The following is a 19,743-nucleotide window of genomic DNA, read 5'->3' as shown; positions in this document are numbered from 1 at the left end:
TCACTATCTGTCAGATTCCATTGATAAACAAGCATATTGTTTGTTCAAAAATACACAATAAATACAAAGAGCTTCCAGCAGTTGCCCCTTAAATGGTATCTTTTGATTTTTTCAACCTGGATGTTTCATGTTTTTGTGTCTAAGTGACCAATGGGAACAAATTTTTGAAACTGGTCCAGTATTGAGCGAGAGCACTACAGCCAGAAGCCACGAAACACGCTGCAATGTCACCACTTTGGGCAAATATACCTCCAATGCACATTGGGGCTGCAACTAACGATTATTTTAATTGTCGACTAATCTGTCAATTATTTCTTCGATTAGTCGACTAATCATTTTATCGAAAAATGTCTTAAAATGTTGAAAAATGTCGGTCTGTCTCTCCCAAACCCCAAAATTATGTCATCTAATGTCTTGTTTTGTACTCACACCAAAGGGTTTTAGTTCACCATCATGGGAGAGTGTGTAAAGCTGCCAATATTTGAACGTAAGAAGCTGCAATAAGATTTTTTTGAGGTACTTTAACAGTACTTTTCTATGAAAAATGACTCAAAACGATTAGTTGACTACTAAAATAGTCACCGATTATTTTAATAGTCGATTAGTCATCGATTAGTTGACTAATCGTGGCAGCCCTAATGCACATCCACTAAACGTGCTTGTTTTTGCCACTGACAGGCTCAGACTGTTATTCTAAATTCTAAATGTTTGACAACATTATGGAAAGGATCCCTACAGAGCTAAAACTATTTGTTAAAGAGTGAGATCCAATTGTTTACCTAGAAACAGCCCCAAAATGGCTTTTTTTTTTTTTGTCATAAGAAAACACACTTCATTCAAAGTCGAAGGAAACAATACTAACAAATACAAACAATACAAAACTCTCAAAAACTGCCTTGGTTCATCTTTCCACTGTTTCAACAATCACCAGCTCTTGTTTGGTCAAATAAACTCTTAATTCACCCAGTTAGATGTGAAAATATTTTAGCTCCAAAAACTGTTTTATCCCGCTGCTTCTCTGATGTCTGTCCATCCTCTCACTTTTCACATCTAACTTGAATTAAAGGTTTATTTCGACCAGTAGTCGGTGATTATTAGAACAGTGGAAAGACAAACCAAGATGGTTTATGTGAGTTTCGTTTTGTTCTGTCAGCTTTGAATGAAGTGTGTGTCACAATGATAAAATTACTGTTTATTTAAATGGAGTCTGGTGGCTTTAGCAATGGCGATATTGGGGCTGTTTTTGGTTCAAACAAAAAGGATCTTACTATTTAACAAAGGGTCTGTATCTGTAGAGATCTTTTCCATAATGTTGTCAGACTCTTAGAATAACAACTTGAGCCTGTGAGTGGCAAAAACAATGACTTTTAGTGGACATACATTGACAGTACAGTGCCCTGAGTGGTTCCACTGCAGTGTTCTCGCTCAACACTGGACCAATTTCAAGAAGTTGTCCCAATAAGTTGCTCAGAGGCTTGAGAAACATCTGAGAACCGAGCACTGATGTATTATCAACTTCATATTGCTAAATGAGACAAAGAGTGAACCAAACAATCGAGTTACTTGCTGGAAAACTAAAATAATGGGTAAAAAAAGACACTATAAAGCTCTGCAGAGGGTGATAAATGTTTGTGATTCATTACTATGAGTGACCCCTTTCACATACAATCATGGGATCCACTGGTGAAATAAAAACTATTAGTTTTAGTTGCTCTAAGGTGTGTATCATGTGTGAATATGCTTTCACCACATCGTATCAGCCGCCCCTTGGCTGAGCAATATTTCCTGATCACTATTTTTTTTTTTTCAAAAATACCGAGACTTTTTCAAGTCGTTTCATCCCCTGTTTGAAAATCAACCATATCCCTCCTCCTTTCCAAGTAACTGTTAAATCCCAAAAGGTCCATGAAGACCCATGTCCTCCTCCCTCCACAAGACTCTTACCACTCCCTACTCTCTGAGGGTGTCCACCTCCCCTCTCACTCACTCTCTCCCGCTGGTGTCTGGAAGCAATCATCTTCCTCCGCATACCACCAGCAACCATGAAATCCTCAACTAGAGCATAAAGACATGTTTTATATCTTAATATCCATGCATGTGACAACTTTGAAACCTCAGCACCCACTGTTTGAGTTATTCCACAGCTACCCGGCCCTCTCAGTCACCTCTGACTGGGGGTGTAATGGGCAACATGTTAGAGGAGCTGAGGGGGTTTGGACTGCCCATTGAGTCGAGGACATGAGAATAATTTTTCTCATTTTAGTGGTCATTTGTAATGCTGTGCACACGTTTTTCCTGTGAAGTATTTTAGATTGCTGTTAGAAGGTTGGTTCATCCAAATTAAATGAAATATATTTTATATTTTTCTTCCAGGGGTAGAAAGTCGTTTCAAATATGGATGTCAACTTTTAACTGACTGAGAATATTTTCAACCAGTTACGCATGTTGGTCTTTAGCAGAGGTTGGCAACCTTTGGTGACAGTCAAAAGAGAATTAAATAAAAGATAAATAAAAAATCTGTCTGGAGCAGCAAAACCTATTTGAGCCTTGTGATGTAACTAACACAGCCTGTTAAGTCTTAATTATATGTTATAAACAGTACTAATAGATCTAAATGAGCATTCATTGTTGTGTTTTACTACAAGGTGGCTACTCTGCAGTGGCCTGTTTAGGATAATTTCATACTTTAACTTTATTAATCTCCATATAATTTTTTGTCAAAGCCACAGGGAGCCACTGGCGAGGGGCTAAAGAGCTGCATGCATTGCCTTCCCTTGGTCTATAGGTTAATTTTGCCAATCCTCCGTTTACTGCACTGCACAGCACCCTGGTTTGGTAGAGTAGCTGAAAGAGTAGCTAGCAGCGCCACTTATTTGGTGATTGCTGGTAGTAACGCCATCCCGACCCAACAGCACTGGTGTGGAAACACTGTGCCCACCCTCTGGTCTCTCCTCAGATCACTCCACTGAATAAGCGGCTCAATTTTGAACCGCAAACCCCCTTTTTCATTGTTAACTACCACTGTAAGCGGTAGTAAACATACTAAAGCCTTTTGTGGATCAAAATGAAGCCGCTTACCCACTAGGGCCTTCTGCGGGGAAACTGGAGGATGGGCACCATGCGAATGAGCAGCGCTGAGAGCTATCTCCCACCTGACAAGTGTGGTGTGCAGAGCGGCATAGGCTAACCAGAGGAGACCAGAGGGTGGGCAGTGGGCGCTATGTTTCAGCCTGATAATGTGGCTAGCCGGCTGTGTTTCTGCAAAGCCAACAGAAGATTAGATAAAAGGCATTTACAGCACAAAACGTTAAAATTTCACCACCTCTAAATCTATGGTGCTTTGTTCAGTAGAGCGCAGGACTAAAAGGAAAGACCTCTTGTTCAAGTCCTTCTGCTTTTTTTTACTTAAAATTAATCAGTTAGTTACCAGTCATTCTCGGAACCCATCGGCTGTATTCAGCGTCTGACTTCCGGCAGACGGCGATACAGCCTCTGGGGGCAGACCCCCGATTTTTTGGCATTCCGGTTTGATTTGGGCGGAGGAGGCGAATTTCCGTTTCCGACTTCCGTTTATATATAAGTAAATATGCTGAACCATTGCGATGGATTCAGAGTTTGCAGTGACGCCAATTATGTTCCGCCTCCTTAGTTCACCGCACGGGCCGTTTAACCTGGCAACACCTGCAGCCGGCTCAAACGTGATTGGTCAATATCACACGGACTACAAACAGCCTAGCACCGGAAACCAGGGCTCTTCCGCTCTTCTTCCGGAGGCAAGATCTCCGAGGTTTGCCTACAAACTCTACATTTACTGAATGTAGAGTCTGTATAGAGACTAGTTACCGGTTAATGGGTGTTGGGATATTCAAAGCAAAATTAACCGAAACTGACCTCCCTGGTTCCAGTTTTTAACAATTTTTTCGTGTGTTTCGTGGATTATCAATTGTGAAATGGATAGCCTTTTGGAAAAGACACATTGTTGTTGGGTCTTTCAAATATAGTTTTTCAATGCTGTGAGCAGCACAAATACAATTCAATAAGCAGAAATATCAAAGGTGGCTTTCTTACCACCAGGGGGAAAAAAAACAAAATTACATGGCTAGATATCACTAGAGAAAAGTGGGAAAATATGCTTTGAGATTTGGGTGAACTGACCCTTTAAAGTCTGGTGAGGCTCACCCAGCACTAGAATGAAATCATGAAATAGTCTCCTTATTTTTCATCTGTAGTTTCATGATGTCCCCACCGCCTCAGATAAAAGGACTACATCTCTTTTTCTGGAAACAGAATCAGATTTCTGTAGCCGCAGTAGCTGACAGTGACAAAAATCTATTTAACAGCAGCTTTTTATTTTCGTGCTTTGTAAAATTTTAAAAAGCAGTATTTTTTTATTTGAAGGTTAGATTTCCTACGATGCTCTTTGTTCTCTTTCCAAACTCAAGGACTTGACCCTTCATATTCAACCACACACTCCACAATGATAACACACACTTGCAGTGAGAAACCAACAACACAAATACATCTGGAAGTTTTCGGGGAAATTTGATACTGGCTGTATAATGCGCAGATTTTCTGACTGTGTGAGATCGCTGAGGCCTGGCACTGCTCTTTGAGGTCTGTAGGAGAGTTGGAGAGAAATCAGGCTGATCAGCTCAAGCCTTACAGAGTGCTTCCTCAGTATGCAGGTATGCTTCTCAAAGCACATCAAAGAGATGTCTGAGATAGACCTTTGTGTGACCCCAGATATACGTCTCACAAAGAAGCGTCAAACCGGCTTTGGATTTCTTAAGTTCATTGTTCAGGGGCATCAAAGCAGCTAATCTGGCACTGCACACCAAACAAACATTTTTAAATATTGTCACATTAAAGTGACTCTGAAACTTTTGAAAGACGCAATGACACAATTCTTCTTTTACAAATATCAACTCAAGTTCATAAGCAGTTAAATACATACTTGCTAAATTAAATACACTCAGTGGTTTTGCTGTTGCAGCCCCATTTAGTCCGTTACGACCAGTAGTTTTTGGTGGCTCATGTAAGCAAATTTCACATCACTAAACCAATTGACTGACTTAATGACTCTTCCTCTTGTGCCACTGTGTTTAAGCACATCACAGATAATCATTTCACAGATTCACTGTAGAGGACATGTTTATTGTCCCATTCTACAATGACTATAATAAGATGTCGCCCATTCATTGCAATAAAAGTTGCTAACCCAGCTCATATATGTAGTTTACTCTCTTGGTTTGCTTCCACATTGTGCAGCTCAATGTAATGCATGCCCTCCAGGCCCCCCAGACCCTGTTATAGACTTTACAATCGGGATGAGCTAAAAAAAAAAAAAATAGCTTTCCTAGTATTTGGGAAGGTATAAGAAAATACTCCACCTTCATGGGATAAAATAAAAAAGAGTAATATTTAGGGGTGTAACAACAGGCCTACATCGATCTAATCAATGACCCAATATCATCAGTGCAAAGAGAAGACACTGATACATCACATCATCTTTGTATGTCCGTCACCATTTCAGTCCAAGAACACCACTTTCCTAAACATTCAAACGGTGCTAGTGGCCAAGCACGAGGCAGATAATGGTAAGCAGCAAAGAAAAGACTGAGGATATTGATTGATGTCAGCTCGCATCGATCTCAGGCCCCTGAATCAATCAAATCAAATCGAAATCATATCATGGCAAATGTTGTGATATCAGCAAATATTGTTACAGTGTTTAAGGAATTAATATAATATCATATCGTGATGAAATTTGGGATTTACATCCCTAGTAATCTTTGAATTTGTTAGCAATTTAAGGTTTCTTGTCAGCAGTTTTACAGACATGTCTTTTATAATGTCTTTTGTTGTTGCGGTACTGTGGTTAGTCACTGGGACAACTTTGCAGCAAATACAGAGGGACTGAAATTGAAGCAGCAGACGTGGACGTATCTGGACTTTTAGTCCACAGTATTAGTCAAACTCCAAAAACACTAGATTCTACAATTCCCTTAATAGAAGTCAGTTGCATCTTTCATTAGACCCTTCAACCTTCTAAATGGCCATTTATTTTAAAGATAAATTATGCTGAATTGTCGATTCTGTATATAAACACACTCACCAGCGAAAGTGAAGGTAAAAACCAAACCCAAATTCACCTCTGTTTGGCATTTTGCCTCACTATATTCTGGTGTCCCTTAAGGCCAGTTCAGATCGATGATTCGTGACGAGATGAAACCTTTTTAGAATGTTGCAGAGAAAAGTTGCAGTGGTGTAACTGGCCAGTTTGAGCTCGACTCGAGCCTGGTCAAATCGCCAGCGGCTGACTTTAGAACGTAAAGCACATCATCTGTTTCTATAGCCAGTCGGCTTGTAATAAAGTCCACTGGTCAAGTCGAAGTGACCGCAGATGGCATGTTCGCTTGCTGTGGCAGGTGCTCCTTCCCAGCTGAGCCCTCTGTTTCTGTCCCCCTACAAATGCAACTGTAGCCAGTATCTCACTATCACTATCCTCATTCATATTTTAATAAGAAGCTACAAATTATATTCAGCCACAAAATAAGTCTGAAAAGCTGGAAATCAGAACAGAAGTACAGAGAGTTGTTGCATAGAGATGATACACCGTCTCATCTAGTTGCGGCACATTGCAAGTAGTTTCTTGTCTCAGCTCATCTTGTCACGAATCTTTGGTCTGAACTGAGCTATAGAAGCCTGCTGCTTAAGGTCTGGCACGTGGTCACTACTTTTATAAAGCCTGGACCTTACATGAGCACTGTGGAAGTACACGCCCACAAATGGGTGCACTTCTAGTGGGTCATAAGTAATGATTGAGAGGGATAACTTAGGTACGAGTCTGTACATTGTTTTTTAGGAAAACCTTGCATAGTATATCTTTAAACCCTTCAGTTTCAGACTTTCTGTTAGAAATTTGAAGTCTCCAAGTCCAAGCCAAGATAACACTGATGACATCATCACTACTCATGATGAGTAAACTCTCCTGTAAGATCAGCTCCATGTGAGACTTGAAGTTGGAAAATAAGTGGTAGACTGCTATTATATCCTTTGCTGTATTATGTACAGTATGGGAAACATGTTAAGCCTTAAATTTAGTTTTCATTCACTGCCTTTTTCTCAATCATACTTGTGCTCTGTGTCCGTTTCACCAGTGTTCTGTCACCTGTGGAGTCGGAGTCCAGAACCGAGATGTTTACTGCAGACTGAAAGGCACTGGACGGGTCAGAGAGGATCTATGTGATGCTCAACAGCGTCCTGCCGTTGTCCGGCCTTGCCAAACTGCAGAATGCACACATTACTCTTGGGTCGCTGGTGAATGGGAAGAAGTAAGTCCAGGCTCATTCTTTCTCTCTCCTCCTATCTACAGCCCCCCTATGAACAGATGTTAAACCATCTCATTAAGGTTTTTATTGGCTGAGATCTCCGCTCTTTCTCCCTTTCTCTGCACCATTAAATGACGACCGGCAGGTACCCTCGCTCTCTCGCATCTATTGTGAGGGCTTTAGCGATAACCATCAGTCGGCACATCATATCAAACCTCAAAGTACTGATGGCCATCATCGCTTTTGTCCTGCTGAGCATCACTGTTCTGTGTCACGCTAGCAGGCTGTTTTCTTTGCTCATCTTTTTTAATGCCCTGCTTTGTCCTCGAAAGCAAGGCATAAAAGAGGGGCACCATGTAGGGACATAGCGCCGTGTCGTCCTGCTGCAGAATGTTTGCAGTGCTCAGATTCCTGTCTGCGTTGCCTCGAGAACTCACAGCCTCGTTTCTTTCACAGTTTGGCCCCAAAAATACACACACAGCTGACTTTTTACATAAATTAATTTCAGGATTCTGGTCCATATCATTACTTTTAAATGCTCCTATAAACCATTACAGGGCCTGAGGGACACCCGGCTTAACTTTTATCTTTTATGGAAACATTATCAACCAGAGCACATGTTTGGGATTGTGCCTTTCTAGAGCTAATGCTGGCATTGTCACCCAACACTTCATTTTTTTTCCCTACTTGTGTAAACCTTTACATAAAAAGGAGTGTCTGTGTGGAGAGCTAAAGAGGCAAGCAGGAGTCTAAGAAGTCGATGATGTTGCTGAAAGAACAACACTGCCCCCCCTCTGCCAGCTCTTCTTCACTCTTACTGATTTCCTCCTGTGCTGCTATTTTCCGTGTAGTGTAATGCAACCTGTGGAGAAGGCATGAGAGGCAGGAAGGTGGGATGCATCGGCCCGGGGATGACACCCGTCCAGGAGGATTACTGTGAGCCATCGTCCCAGCCACCATCACACCAGCCCTGCAAAAGAGCTCCCTGCCATTACATGTGGATTACAGGGGAATGGTCACAGGTGGGAATAAAAGAAGTACTGACGACTGAGCTTTGTTCTACCGCTAATACAGCTAATGAAAAAAAATAGTGAAACACACATACATTCTTAGAGCTGAAGCTGAGCTACTTTAGGATCGCTTTAGGAGATATAAGGAGCAAAAGAATAGATCAGCAGGAGATCTTTTGCTTTGCAGGCTCAACAGAGGTTTCTTAACTCTGACAACAGATAAAATACAGAGTTAAGACTTGAATTTGATCACCGAGATAAATTTCTGAAATATGCAGGCTCATTTATAAGCCAATCATGTTTCTTTTGGATCTTACTGTTACCTCAAGAGTGGATTATTTCATACAAATAAAGATTACAGCAGTAAGAGAGGGAAAAGAACATTTTAGGATCTTAAATTAGGATCGGGCGGGGACAAGAGGAGGGCTGTTTCCCAGGAGCTGAATTTAAGAAGTGTGAGAAAATGGTCAAAATCTCATATTGACATTATATTAAGCTCAGTTATGTCCAAGAGTAATAGGCTTGAAAAAAGAAGAGATCTTTCCTCTGGGCAACATCTTCAGATTGCTGGTCTTAAGGCCCAGACACATCTAAGCGACATCAAAGATAGAGGTGACAAAGGCTAAGTGTTGTGGCACCTCACATCACCTGTGTGTCGGCTAAAAAGGTGCCCTTGAGAAAACGGCAGGGACTACAGCCAACAGTCGATTAGCTTGTACGTTCCGTGCCTGCGTGAGGGGAAGTAGCTCTCCATGGCAGCAAGCTACAGTAGTCTGTATTCATCATTCAAAAAGGGCCCCGGAAGACAAAGAGGACAGATTCAAGATGCTAGTTAGCCAGTTAGCACATTACCAACACGACTCAATGTGGACTTAACAAAGGATATTCACCATGGGCTAGCAAACAATAGCACAAACGATTACGAAGTGTTTCTGCTGAAGAGCTCGATGACTAAAAAGTTTTATCCATCCAGTCTTAGTTTGTTTCAATCTAACGCCCTCTTGACTTTCTCCGACTGTGTGACTTAACACTCAATCACACCTGGACCCATCTAACCCTAACGACACACATGACGGCCAGGTGGGTCAAACGAGGTGAAACGTCTTCAAGAAACTCAAGCAAGCCCACTTGCCTACGATATAGCACTTAAGCCAATCAGGGTGATTTCACTTATCAACAGGCTAATTAAACATGCTGAATCGGCAAAAAAAAAAGCAGCCAAACAACAGCTGACAAGGGCCGACTAGTGCCAACAGTGTGGGGCACACTGCAAAAACTCATGGACGCTCGTGATGGCTGACACTGACCGACCACCGACGGTCAGCTTGGTGTGTCAGGGTCTTTATCCAGCCAACAGTACAAAAAAAAGTATTACATTTAAAATGTTATGAAACAAAGAAAAGCAGCAAATCCTCACATATGAAAACATGGAACCTCCCTAGTTGCTGTCTGCATGAATCACCAAATGTTTGCGGTGTTGACTTTTTCAGATAAACTAAAGAATTAAGTATTATTTTACAGGTTGGGACATTCTCCAGCTTTTTAGGCTGAATAAACCATTTAAAAACTCATTGTATTAACTAAGTAAATTGTGATAAAGCTGAGAACAAGGCTGCTTTTTTAAGGTCATGAAAAGTTGGAGACAGAGTTTAGACAGGACAGAGATACAGTCCATATTTCAGCAGCAATCAGCTCAATAAGGGAAAGAAGGCATGGACAATGAGTTGGATGATTCCCATCAGAGGCACATTAGTACCACTGAGGCCCAGAAGAAGAAATCCCCTTCTGTATATAATTAATGCTCTGCGCAAATATTTACTCATGCCAGTCTTTAGTAACTGTCCATGTGTGTGTATCTGTGTGTGGTTCAGTGCTCTGCCAGCTGCGGTGTGGGCTACCAGCAGCGTATAGTCTCCTGCTCCGTGATGCCCTCCTCTCAGGCTCTGCGCCCGTACGCCGCTGCTGCTGCCCAGTCCTCCTCTGCCAGCACCCACTGCCCCGAGCCCCACCCTCCTGGCACCCGGCCCTGCCTCCTCAGGGACTGCCCGCACACAACCTACTGGAAAGCTGGCCCGTGGAGCAAGGTGAAACAGAAAGCGCTTGTTAGGCAGCGAGAAATCCTCTCGAGCTAATCACCATTCTCGCAAAACATTTTGGTGACTTGTGCATTCTGATGACAAAACTCATTTGTGGATTTGGATCTGGTGGCAGCTTATTTGTTAATTGTTTTGGAGCTGTGGGATTGAATGCTTTTGTGTGTGTTTTTACCAGTGCTCGCAGACCTGCGGGGCGGGAGTGATGGAGCGCAGAGTGGAGTGTGTGACGTCCAAAGGCCATCCGTCCAAACACTGCCGTCCTTCAGAGAGACCTGAGTCCAAGGCTGCGTGTCAAGATAGAGAATGTGGGTCAAACTCTCTCTTCTCTTCTCTTCTCTTCTCTTCTCTTCTCTTCTCTTCTCTTCTCTTCTCTCTTCTCTTCTCTTCTCTTCTCTTCTCTTCTCTTCTCTTCTCTTCTCTCATTTGGCTGTTAAGTATATATCTATAAAATTCTCCCATCTGATCCATGCAGTGCTTACTGCCAACGTGGTATTTGCAGAGTGATGGTCTTAAATTGACTGTGCTGTATATGGCAACCAACACCGTGTCTGATTGCGTTTACAGAAACCCAACTTTTTGCTTTGTTTTAACACATTAGGCAGAGCAGTGACCTCCACTTAAAGCCTCTTGGAGTGAATACTTAGTGGAACAATAAATAGACAGTCAGCGGATTTTTACAAATTATGAAATGGACAGTCTGTCAAAACGCCTCAGGGTGTGTGCGCTGGGGCCGAGGCAGCCTTCATTGTGAAATTGTGAAGCTCTGTAAAACCCGGCAGCGGGCCAAAGTTTGTAGGTTCGCCCCCCCACATTTCAGATTTTTCAGTACTTGCGCATTGGGCTGTTCATTCCCGACTTGGCTTCTGCCAAGTCAGGCACTGGCGAAATTAAAATGATATGCTCGGGTGACAGCCAGTTCTGCGGTCAAGTATTAATGCTAATCAGCTAATCAGCATGATATGAGCTCTACAGCACTCTGGGAAAGCAGAGGAGGCAGCACAAATAATGAGACATTTACAACAGCTCTCATTTAAGAAGACGAGAACCAGGCTACAATCCTCTCACATAGCGGAGTTTAATGCATTAGCTTGTGCAATCATTCTGGCATTTGTTTACAACACATTTTTTTTGACTGGCTTGCACAAGCAGAGTTTCAAAAGCAGATTTCAGCTATCAGTGTCCCCTTGCTGTTGCATTGAAACCTCTCCTTCCTCTCTTCATATTTCGTCTCCCAGGCCAGTTGTTCGCCTCCTGCCGAGACGTCCAGATGAGACTGGGTGTGAAGATAGATGGGGAGTACTATCTCAAAGTCAAGTCCCGGATCCTACAGGTGCGCCTGTTCTGTCAGAACACATCATGACTCAACCTGTAGCTTCCCGGCAGGCTCTCATGTATCGTCTTAATGTGTGTTTGCCCTCAGATTTACTGTGCTGAGATGCAGACGGATTTTCCCAAGGAGTATGTGACCTTGCGCAGCGGTCAGACAGACAACTACTCAGAGGTGTATGGGCACAGGTGTGTATTTAATGCAGCCATGACTGATTGCCACTTGAGCTGTGACTCAGTGATTATATGAATTACTGTGCTGCATGTGTACAAATATATTGATTGATGGAGCGTTCAGATTCCTGTGTTTGTGTTGAATAAATCCTAACACTCATTGTCCTTAATACAAAGGTTACTGAACCCATTTGAATGTCCGTACAACGGCAGCAGAAGACAGGACTGCGACTGCAGGAATGACTACTCAGCAGCGGGATACACACTCTTCCACAAAGTTCGTGTGGACCTTGGCTCCCTGAGGATAATGAGTGCGTAATTACTGTGTGATTGCCTTACACTGTCTACTGTAATGAGACCACACATCAGTGTTGTTTTAACCCTCAGACGCCTCGTCCCGTAGTGCTTAATAGTGCCTCGTCTAAATGCAATATGTGCAGCTTTCCCCGTACTTTCCACTCTGGAGTCAAAATGATGATCTTTCAGCGCTCTGTGTTCACATCGCTAGGCGAGGGCTTGAAACCGGGCCTCTCAGGACAAACACGTGAGCGCGAGAATAGAGGAATGCGTGCATGCAACGTACAGACACGCGTGCCTGCTCTCATGCACAGACAGACAATATGTGATGCTGCCTCGCACATCTTTTCTTTGGCCAGCGCATGCGAGAAGACCCAAAGACACAGGCGCACACACCCGGTCGCATCAATATCAAACACTCATACTAGCATGCGAGCAATCACACATTCACAGACACACTAATACACACACATCTTCAGGCCATATTCCTCTGCTCATTATTACAGTCAGCTCCACCTTCCCTGTTGTGTCCAAGTATGCCTTTGATTAGAGAATGTGGATTAGTGTACAGTGTGTGTGTGTCTGTGTGTGTGTGCTGAGGGGAAGTTGGATTAGAACCTACACAGTCATCCTCCCATCGTCTTCGTCTGGTATGGGTCCTGACAGCACATGTTCCCCACCCCACCCCACCCCCTCTGCATGGTACTCATTTGGCTTTCAGGCGGCTTGAAGAGAGCTGAGGGGGGGATAATGAGTTCAAGATGAAGGGAAGCATCTCGTGAACTCTATCATCATTTTGTACAGGCAACGTGAAGGGAGGGCAGGAAAAGGTACCGGTCATGGTTATCATGTGTGACAACGCAGGGTAAATGGGAACGAACAGGAGAGGCAGGGAAACAAGGATCAGATTGAGTCACTGAGTCAAAATGTGAAACAAAGATTTGATATGCGTGAAGCCGGTTTAATCACAAATCTACTGTAACGGGGATGTGCTGTTTGTGATAGCCGGTTTCATTTTGGATCTGGCTCCACGCTGGTAAAATACCTGGATTCATAAGCTCAAAGTTTAATACGTCTCTTATCAAATCTTTTATCATCACTTTTGCACAAAACATGCTGAAACTATGAGCCAGTCAAAATAACACTGCTGTGTTATAATCTTCACATGTGTTTCAGACTATAGTTTACATTATAGCTTGCTTAGCTCAGTTTGAGCGAGACCATAGTAGCAAGAAAACAGCCATATCAGAGCCATACATCAACGCCATTTGGGGTGTTTTTCAATACCACTTATGTTGTCATAAGTTGCACTAAAGATACGCTAGATAGCCAGTGTTAGAAGTTAGAGCTGTCTCAAGCAGTGAAAAGCCACATCAGTGTTTACTCTTGTTTTACCATATATCAATTCCTTTCTCTGCCGCCACACATTGTTTTTACCGTGCCACTAACTGGGGGGGCAATGGCTCTACTTCTTTGTGCTCTCATGTTGGACTGAGGGCAAACTGGAGGCCACAGGGGCTCACTTCTCAGGGAACAAGTGGTATTACAAGCCCAGCAACGTATCCTCATACATCAGTTTGTATCGTATCTTACGAAAATGCACGTACAACGGTTTGTATGATATCTAATAAAATCTAACACGAAAGGCGTCATCACGTTACATACAGAACGTAAAGTTATGTAGGTGAGGTTTACAAAAAGAAACATGGTTGGGTGTCTTAAAGTTATGTAGGTAAGGTTCAGGCAAAGACACATGATGATGATGATGATGTATGTTAAAATGACTCAAACTTCACTTCGTTTCACACAGTCCCAAAAATCAGTCTCCTGGGGGAAAGTCCCACGTTTTGTGATCCATCCACCAGCCTGCCTCAACGCGTGGACTTTCGGTCTATTTGCTGCTTCCATATTCCCGTCAGTGCATTGATCACATGATCACAGCCTTCCCAATTACGTGGGTTTTACGCGAAATACTGGCTCATAATTACAGGTGTTAAATACAAATTGTGGTGCGTGAGAACAGCCTGAGACAAGACAGGCCGGGGCTAGCTGGCTAGCATGCTACTTTCAGTACTTATCTGTGCAGCACAATACATCTGCGACATGTCAAAAGTGTTACTTCTTCACAGCTTTAAATAAAATTCTGGCCATATCTTACACACTGTACCTTTAAGGGATTTAGAGTTGATAAGCAGATTAATTACTGTATTTAGCTTCAAACTCCAAATCTCACTGCAACAACATTTTCGTGTACAGGTCTGCTAGAAAGAGAAAAACATCTGGCGATGACAGTGAAGTGACATCAACCCTGCAATGAAATTTAATTGCATAAACTGAAGTTGCTGATGCTCTGTGTGGTTATTTACCTTAGAGCAGCTGTCTTCTGTCTATGTTTACTCCTGCTGTTGCACATTCTGACTCTGGATCTGTATCTTTGCTGTTTACCAGTCACAGACCTCCAGTTTTCCCAGACTCTTCACGGTCGACCTGTGCCCTTTGCTACAGCGGGAGATTGTTATAGTGCAGCCAAGTGTCCACAGGTTGGTGAAATACTGTATATTGTGACTTCATAGAAATGTTTCATGTGTAGTTTTTGTGTGTTAGTGGCCTTAAAGTGATTTTTTTTACTAAACATCTGCTGCTATAATTCCCTGGACCTGCAGCGAAACTACCCGACTCTGCAGTATTACTCCTTTGAGTTACTGTCACAGACATTTTATACAAGTATGAATGAGCTCAAACTTCCTGGTTAAAGAACAGCTCAGAAATAAATCAATCTGATGTATGTTTTCAGGGCCAGTTCAGCATTAATCTGATTGGCACTGGTCTCAAAGTGGCTGAGGCCACCAAGTGGACATCACAGGGCAACTATGTTTCCGTCAAAGTCCACAGATCTGAGGTAAGAAGCTTAAATGGTTGTCTTTTGCACGACTGATGCCATTTGGCTCGTAGAGAATGGATTATGTTGTGAATATAGATACAGTACTGGGGTGTAATTGTGCTTCATGCTGGGTCTTGGAGTATTGGAATGAGATTGTCGCTCTGAAATGTCATCTGAATTGCGTGTTGTATTTCTGTCTGATTCACCAAAGAGGAATCCCCAGTGACATTTCTGAAGCGTTCATTCTCTGCGTAAAAAGCCGCCCTTTGCCCACTCTTTTCTTTCTCATTTGTCTCCGTCTGTAGGATGGAACAAGAATCTACGGCCGCTGTGGTGGTTTCTGTGGGAAGTGCATTCCCCAAGCTCACAACGGCCTACTCCTTCAAGTCCACTGAGGGCCATGCAGAGACCAAACCCCCCTAAATCTCTCCTGAAGACAGTAGCCCAGGAACATGCAATAACAGTGATCTGTTGGACCACGTCGTCATCTGTGAGTGTGGCGGAGGAGCATTTAACAGCAATCATCCCACAGTAACATCCCCAGTTTCCTAATGGCAGCTAAAGCATTCAAGACACTACGTACTGTGCAGTACTACAGGACCACTGTCGGGTCCTTCATCCAAACTGCAAACTCTGAAGAAGAGCCAGCTAGATTTGCATGCCAACAGTGTTGCAATGGCTATCAAACACGTCTGCGCTTTGGAACCTAAAATGATTTTTTTTTCTGACACTGTTTTGCTTTTTATTTTAGCATTATACAAAGGGATACAAAACTTCAAAACACTGAGAAAGCATCTACGCAAACAGTTAAAAAAAACTCAGTACTTAAAGGAAGAAATTCTCATCTTTAAAAAACATTTTTTTCTCTTCTGTGAAGTGTATTCTGTAAAAGAAAAAGAAAAAAGCCAGAATTTTGGCATGAAGTACCTGGAACTAATCTTGTTATATGTGAATTTCCACGGTACATAGATATTTATTTTTACAGCTACACTGTAAGTATTTAGTTGCAACTTATCTAACTGGATTGCAATGAATGAGACAGTATAAAAATCATTGCAATCTTCTGATGACAAAGAAGTGCTACAGACACTGCAATAGTATGTGAGGGATGGTTGTGTTGTTGTTTTACAGGATGACAACCAATAGGCTGATTTTAAAAAGAAGTAATTCAAGAACACTGTATTTTTCTGAGACTACTAAATGAGCTACACTGCAGATCATCTTGGCCTAACACAAGTTTAAAGGAATAATTTGACATTTGCGCTTATTTACTTTTTTTGTTGAAAGTGAGATGAGATAAATGTGAGGTAACCACTAGCAGACAATTAGATTAGCTTATCACAAAGACTAGAATCAGGATGAAATTGATAGCCCGGCTCTGTCTAAAGATAACAAAATCCGCCCACCAGCAGCTCACAAATGAACATGTATCCGATTTGTTTACTCTGTACAAAACCAATGTGTAGTAGTTTTAGAGGGGGTAATAGGCCAGGCCATTATGTAAACCATAGACTGTGTATATAGATGGACGATGCGTCTCTACTTCTTCCAGCTGTACAAAAATGAAGCCGAAACATCCCAGATAGGGGCGCTGGTGATGTCATTTCCAGGAGTGGAGCCATGGTGTCAAGCTCTCGCCCATACACTCATACACCATTGGCATGACACAGATTGACACATACAGCTGTCAATCATGACCCCAAATCCCCTTTTCCTTAGCATAACAACTAATTAAAAAACAAACTTATCTGAAAAACGAACACTTGAACATACATCAGCATGATAAGAACCATCTAAAATGACAGAAACCTTTTGGAAAAGTACTGCAGCCAGCCACCAGGGGGCGATTGAGATGGTTTGGTTTCACTTTTGGGGCACTGTCCTGTTGTCCATCTTTATATACAGTCAGAACATATACAGCTTATATAAAAGCTTGAAAGTGTTAGGTATATTCCTACAGTCTTGACATCACACATGAGGTTACCAGGGAGCAAACACTCAAGGAAGTGACTGTACCTTTAGTCCAGCATCTGCACAGGGCCCCAGGAAGTGCGTCAGGCTATGAAGCCATTTTCTGTTGAAGCCAAACAGTGGAATTACAGTTTCCAAGTCTGTCATGTGATGCCATTGGGCCAAAAAGGTTTTCTCCCTAAGACTTAGGTTTCTAAGAATTTGATACATTTGGTTCAACAACATTTGGAAAGTCGAGAACCAGAAGTAGCCAGGTACAGCGATGTGGAAGAGATGCCAGTCATCCTTGTAATTTTATACCCGGCAGTTAAACATTTTTGGCTTCATGCACCACTGAGCTAACCTGGAAATCCAGATGCCCCGCCCCTAGCAAATTCAAATTTGCCCTGCACGGGGATCTGGCCCCGACAAACAGAGCCCGCTGAATCGCCTATCAGACCAATCAGATCAATCAGATCAGTCTATCTGACAGAGGCGGGCTCTGGGCGGGTGTAACATGATGAGGACAGCGCCTGCGCCATAGGAGTCGAAAAGTAAACAGCCAAGATGGCAGCTGCCGCGTCCATTCAATTTAGCTTTGGAAGAAATGCTAAGCCAACCACACTTATCTTTTTCCTTGAGAGAGGAACAGAAGACTGCCCTAGAAGCCTTTGTTTCCAGGAAGGAAGTTTTTGCCGTTTTGCTGACGGGATACGGCAAAAGCTAAAATACTCCTGCTGGCTTCACATTTACCACACAGACATAGAGAGTAGAGAGTAGTATCAATCTTCTCATCTTACTGTCGGCAAAAAGGTGAATACGTGATTTTCTCAAAATGTCAAACTCTTCTTTTGGGCTTAAGACTTAAAGACAGAGCTTGCAACTAACTACTGATATGACCTGCCTTATGTCAGAGGTCAAACTTTAGGAGCACGTGAGGAGCCTTCAGAACAACTTTAGATGATTTTAGTTTTCATTGTTGTGTGTTTCTAACATCTGTCTGCTGTCATCTGTCGTCAAGTATTTCTCAGAACTACTGAAACCAGCACAGTCCACTTACTGACACATGGCTGCCACATAGAGGCAGAATAAACACTACTGCTGTGAGGAAATAACTGACATCTTTCAGTATCTCCAAGTGTTTAAGCACAGTGTAAAAGTTTTCTGTGGCTTTTTTTTTTCAACCATGAGGATTTTTTTTATTTTATTTGAATTTTCACACCACACAGACAGTTCTCATCTTTTACACCATGACACAGTATCAGGTGTGACGTCTCACCTCACACCCTCCATTGGGCCTACTGTAGGTACCTGCAACCCCTACCTCTCACCGACATCCATACTCTACTGAGATATGTGTTGTAATATATTTATGTTTGACCATATTTATTCTGTAATGACTGTAGACATGTTCTATGTTTTAAGGCACAATGACTACTACGAAACGGAGAAGCCATTGTCTGATGTTTTTTGTCCTTTGTCTGCTTTGCTAAAAGAAAAAAAAAAGGTATTAGCCTACTACTGTTTGTAGTGTATAACCACTAACCTTAAATGAGGATCTTTTGAATGGTGCTTTTGAACTACTGGAATTACCTCTGATCTTGAGAAGGAAAACGCTGGCTCTCGGCTCTTTGGCAGATGTAGGATCTGCCTGTAATGCATGTGATGGTCCTCTAATTAATGTAGCTGAAAATCTAGCTGTTGCCAGGTAAATCAGATGAACCACTGCATGAGGAAATCTGCCCTTAACTTAACTCATCATAAACGACTCTCACCATGGCCACTACTACTACAGCTATTAAGCAATCTAACATGCTGGTACTCTGATGTTAAGCTTTAACCAAAGTTAGAAGATAGACGCAGATTATTTTTCTTCTTCTCAGACAATGCAGCTTCTTTTGATTTAAAGAATGGCTGAAAAATATATTAAAAAAAGTCAATGAGCAGCTAGAAAACCTTTGGCCATCGTTCATTTTTATGATGGGCAATTGTTCTATGAGGTCTGTATCAGAAATTTAAAGAATACTTGATGCACTATGTGCCATAAAATTTTGTAGAAATGTAATCCTGTTTGGTTTTTTTGTAATAACCTTTAAGATTTGTAACTTATGATATATGTGTATTTTTAATATTCATACTTGAATTGTAAACAGTGTGCTAAATATTGAATGGGCATTGGTACTGAACAGAGAAACAGTGTGCTTGTTTGCCATGCTTTATCCAAAGATGTTTTAAAGAATCATGTGTACCTACAGTATGTATGTAGCCTGTATAAAAGAAATGAATGATGATTCTGGTGCTATGCTTACTAATCGTACCTATACTGTATGTCTCGCTACTATACTAACCTTGTTTAAAATAAGTAATAATAAAAGGTGCTTTTCAGCTGACTCACAAGTTGATTTATGGTTATTTTTAGCGGCATGACTCTAGATACAGCGATCGTCTGTGCATCTGTTCCACTTTTTTCTCCTCACTGACTTGGTCAATCCATGTGAAATGTGGCACAGTGGTAGAGGGTCATGGGAGGATGCCAATGAAGCAATATTACATGAATTGGCCAAAGGGGGGCGCTATAGCAACCGATTGAAATTGCAAACTTTGAATGGGCATATCTCATGCCCCGTATGTCGTAGAGACATGAAACTTTGCACAGAGATGCCTCTCCTCATGAGGAA

General features: G+C 42.2%; 1 protein-coding gene across 2 annotated transcripts in view; it reads left to right on the top strand.

The window, feature by feature from the left end:
• LOC126407643 (A disintegrin and metalloproteinase with thrombospondin motifs 20) overlaps positions 1-19,450 on the top strand; it is a 109,746-nt gene extending 90,296 nt beyond the window's left edge. For both annotated transcript variants that reach the window (XM_050072720.1, XM_050072722.1), the window contains 10 exons: positions 7,161-7,334; positions 8,183-8,353; positions 10,213-10,425; positions 10,613-10,742; positions 11,673-11,767; positions 11,858-11,952; positions 12,115-12,248; positions 14,683-14,774; positions 15,029-15,133; positions 15,421-19,450. In XM_050072720.1, the coding sequence (XP_049928677.1) occupies positions 7,161-7,334; positions 8,183-8,353; positions 10,213-10,425; positions 10,613-10,742; positions 11,673-11,767; positions 11,858-11,952; positions 12,115-12,248; positions 14,683-14,774; positions 15,029-15,133; positions 15,421-15,510 (1,299 nt within the window). In that variant the 3' untranslated portion in view covers positions 15,511-19,450. The remainder of the gene's footprint in view (positions 1-7,160; positions 7,335-8,182; positions 8,354-10,212; positions 10,426-10,612; positions 10,743-11,672; positions 11,768-11,857; positions 11,953-12,114; positions 12,249-14,682; positions 14,775-15,028; positions 15,134-15,420) is intronic.
• The last annotated feature ends 293 nt before the right edge of the window (positions 19,451-19,743 follow it).

Source organism: Epinephelus moara, chromosome 20 (assembly GCF_006386435.1).
Source record: "Epinephelus moara isolate mb chromosome 20, YSFRI_EMoa_1.0, whole genome shotgun sequence".
Lineage (NCBI taxonomy): Eukaryota > Metazoa > Chordata > Actinopteri > Perciformes > Serranidae > Epinephelus > Epinephelus moara.
This window is presented reverse-complemented; position numbering and strand designations above follow the sequence as displayed.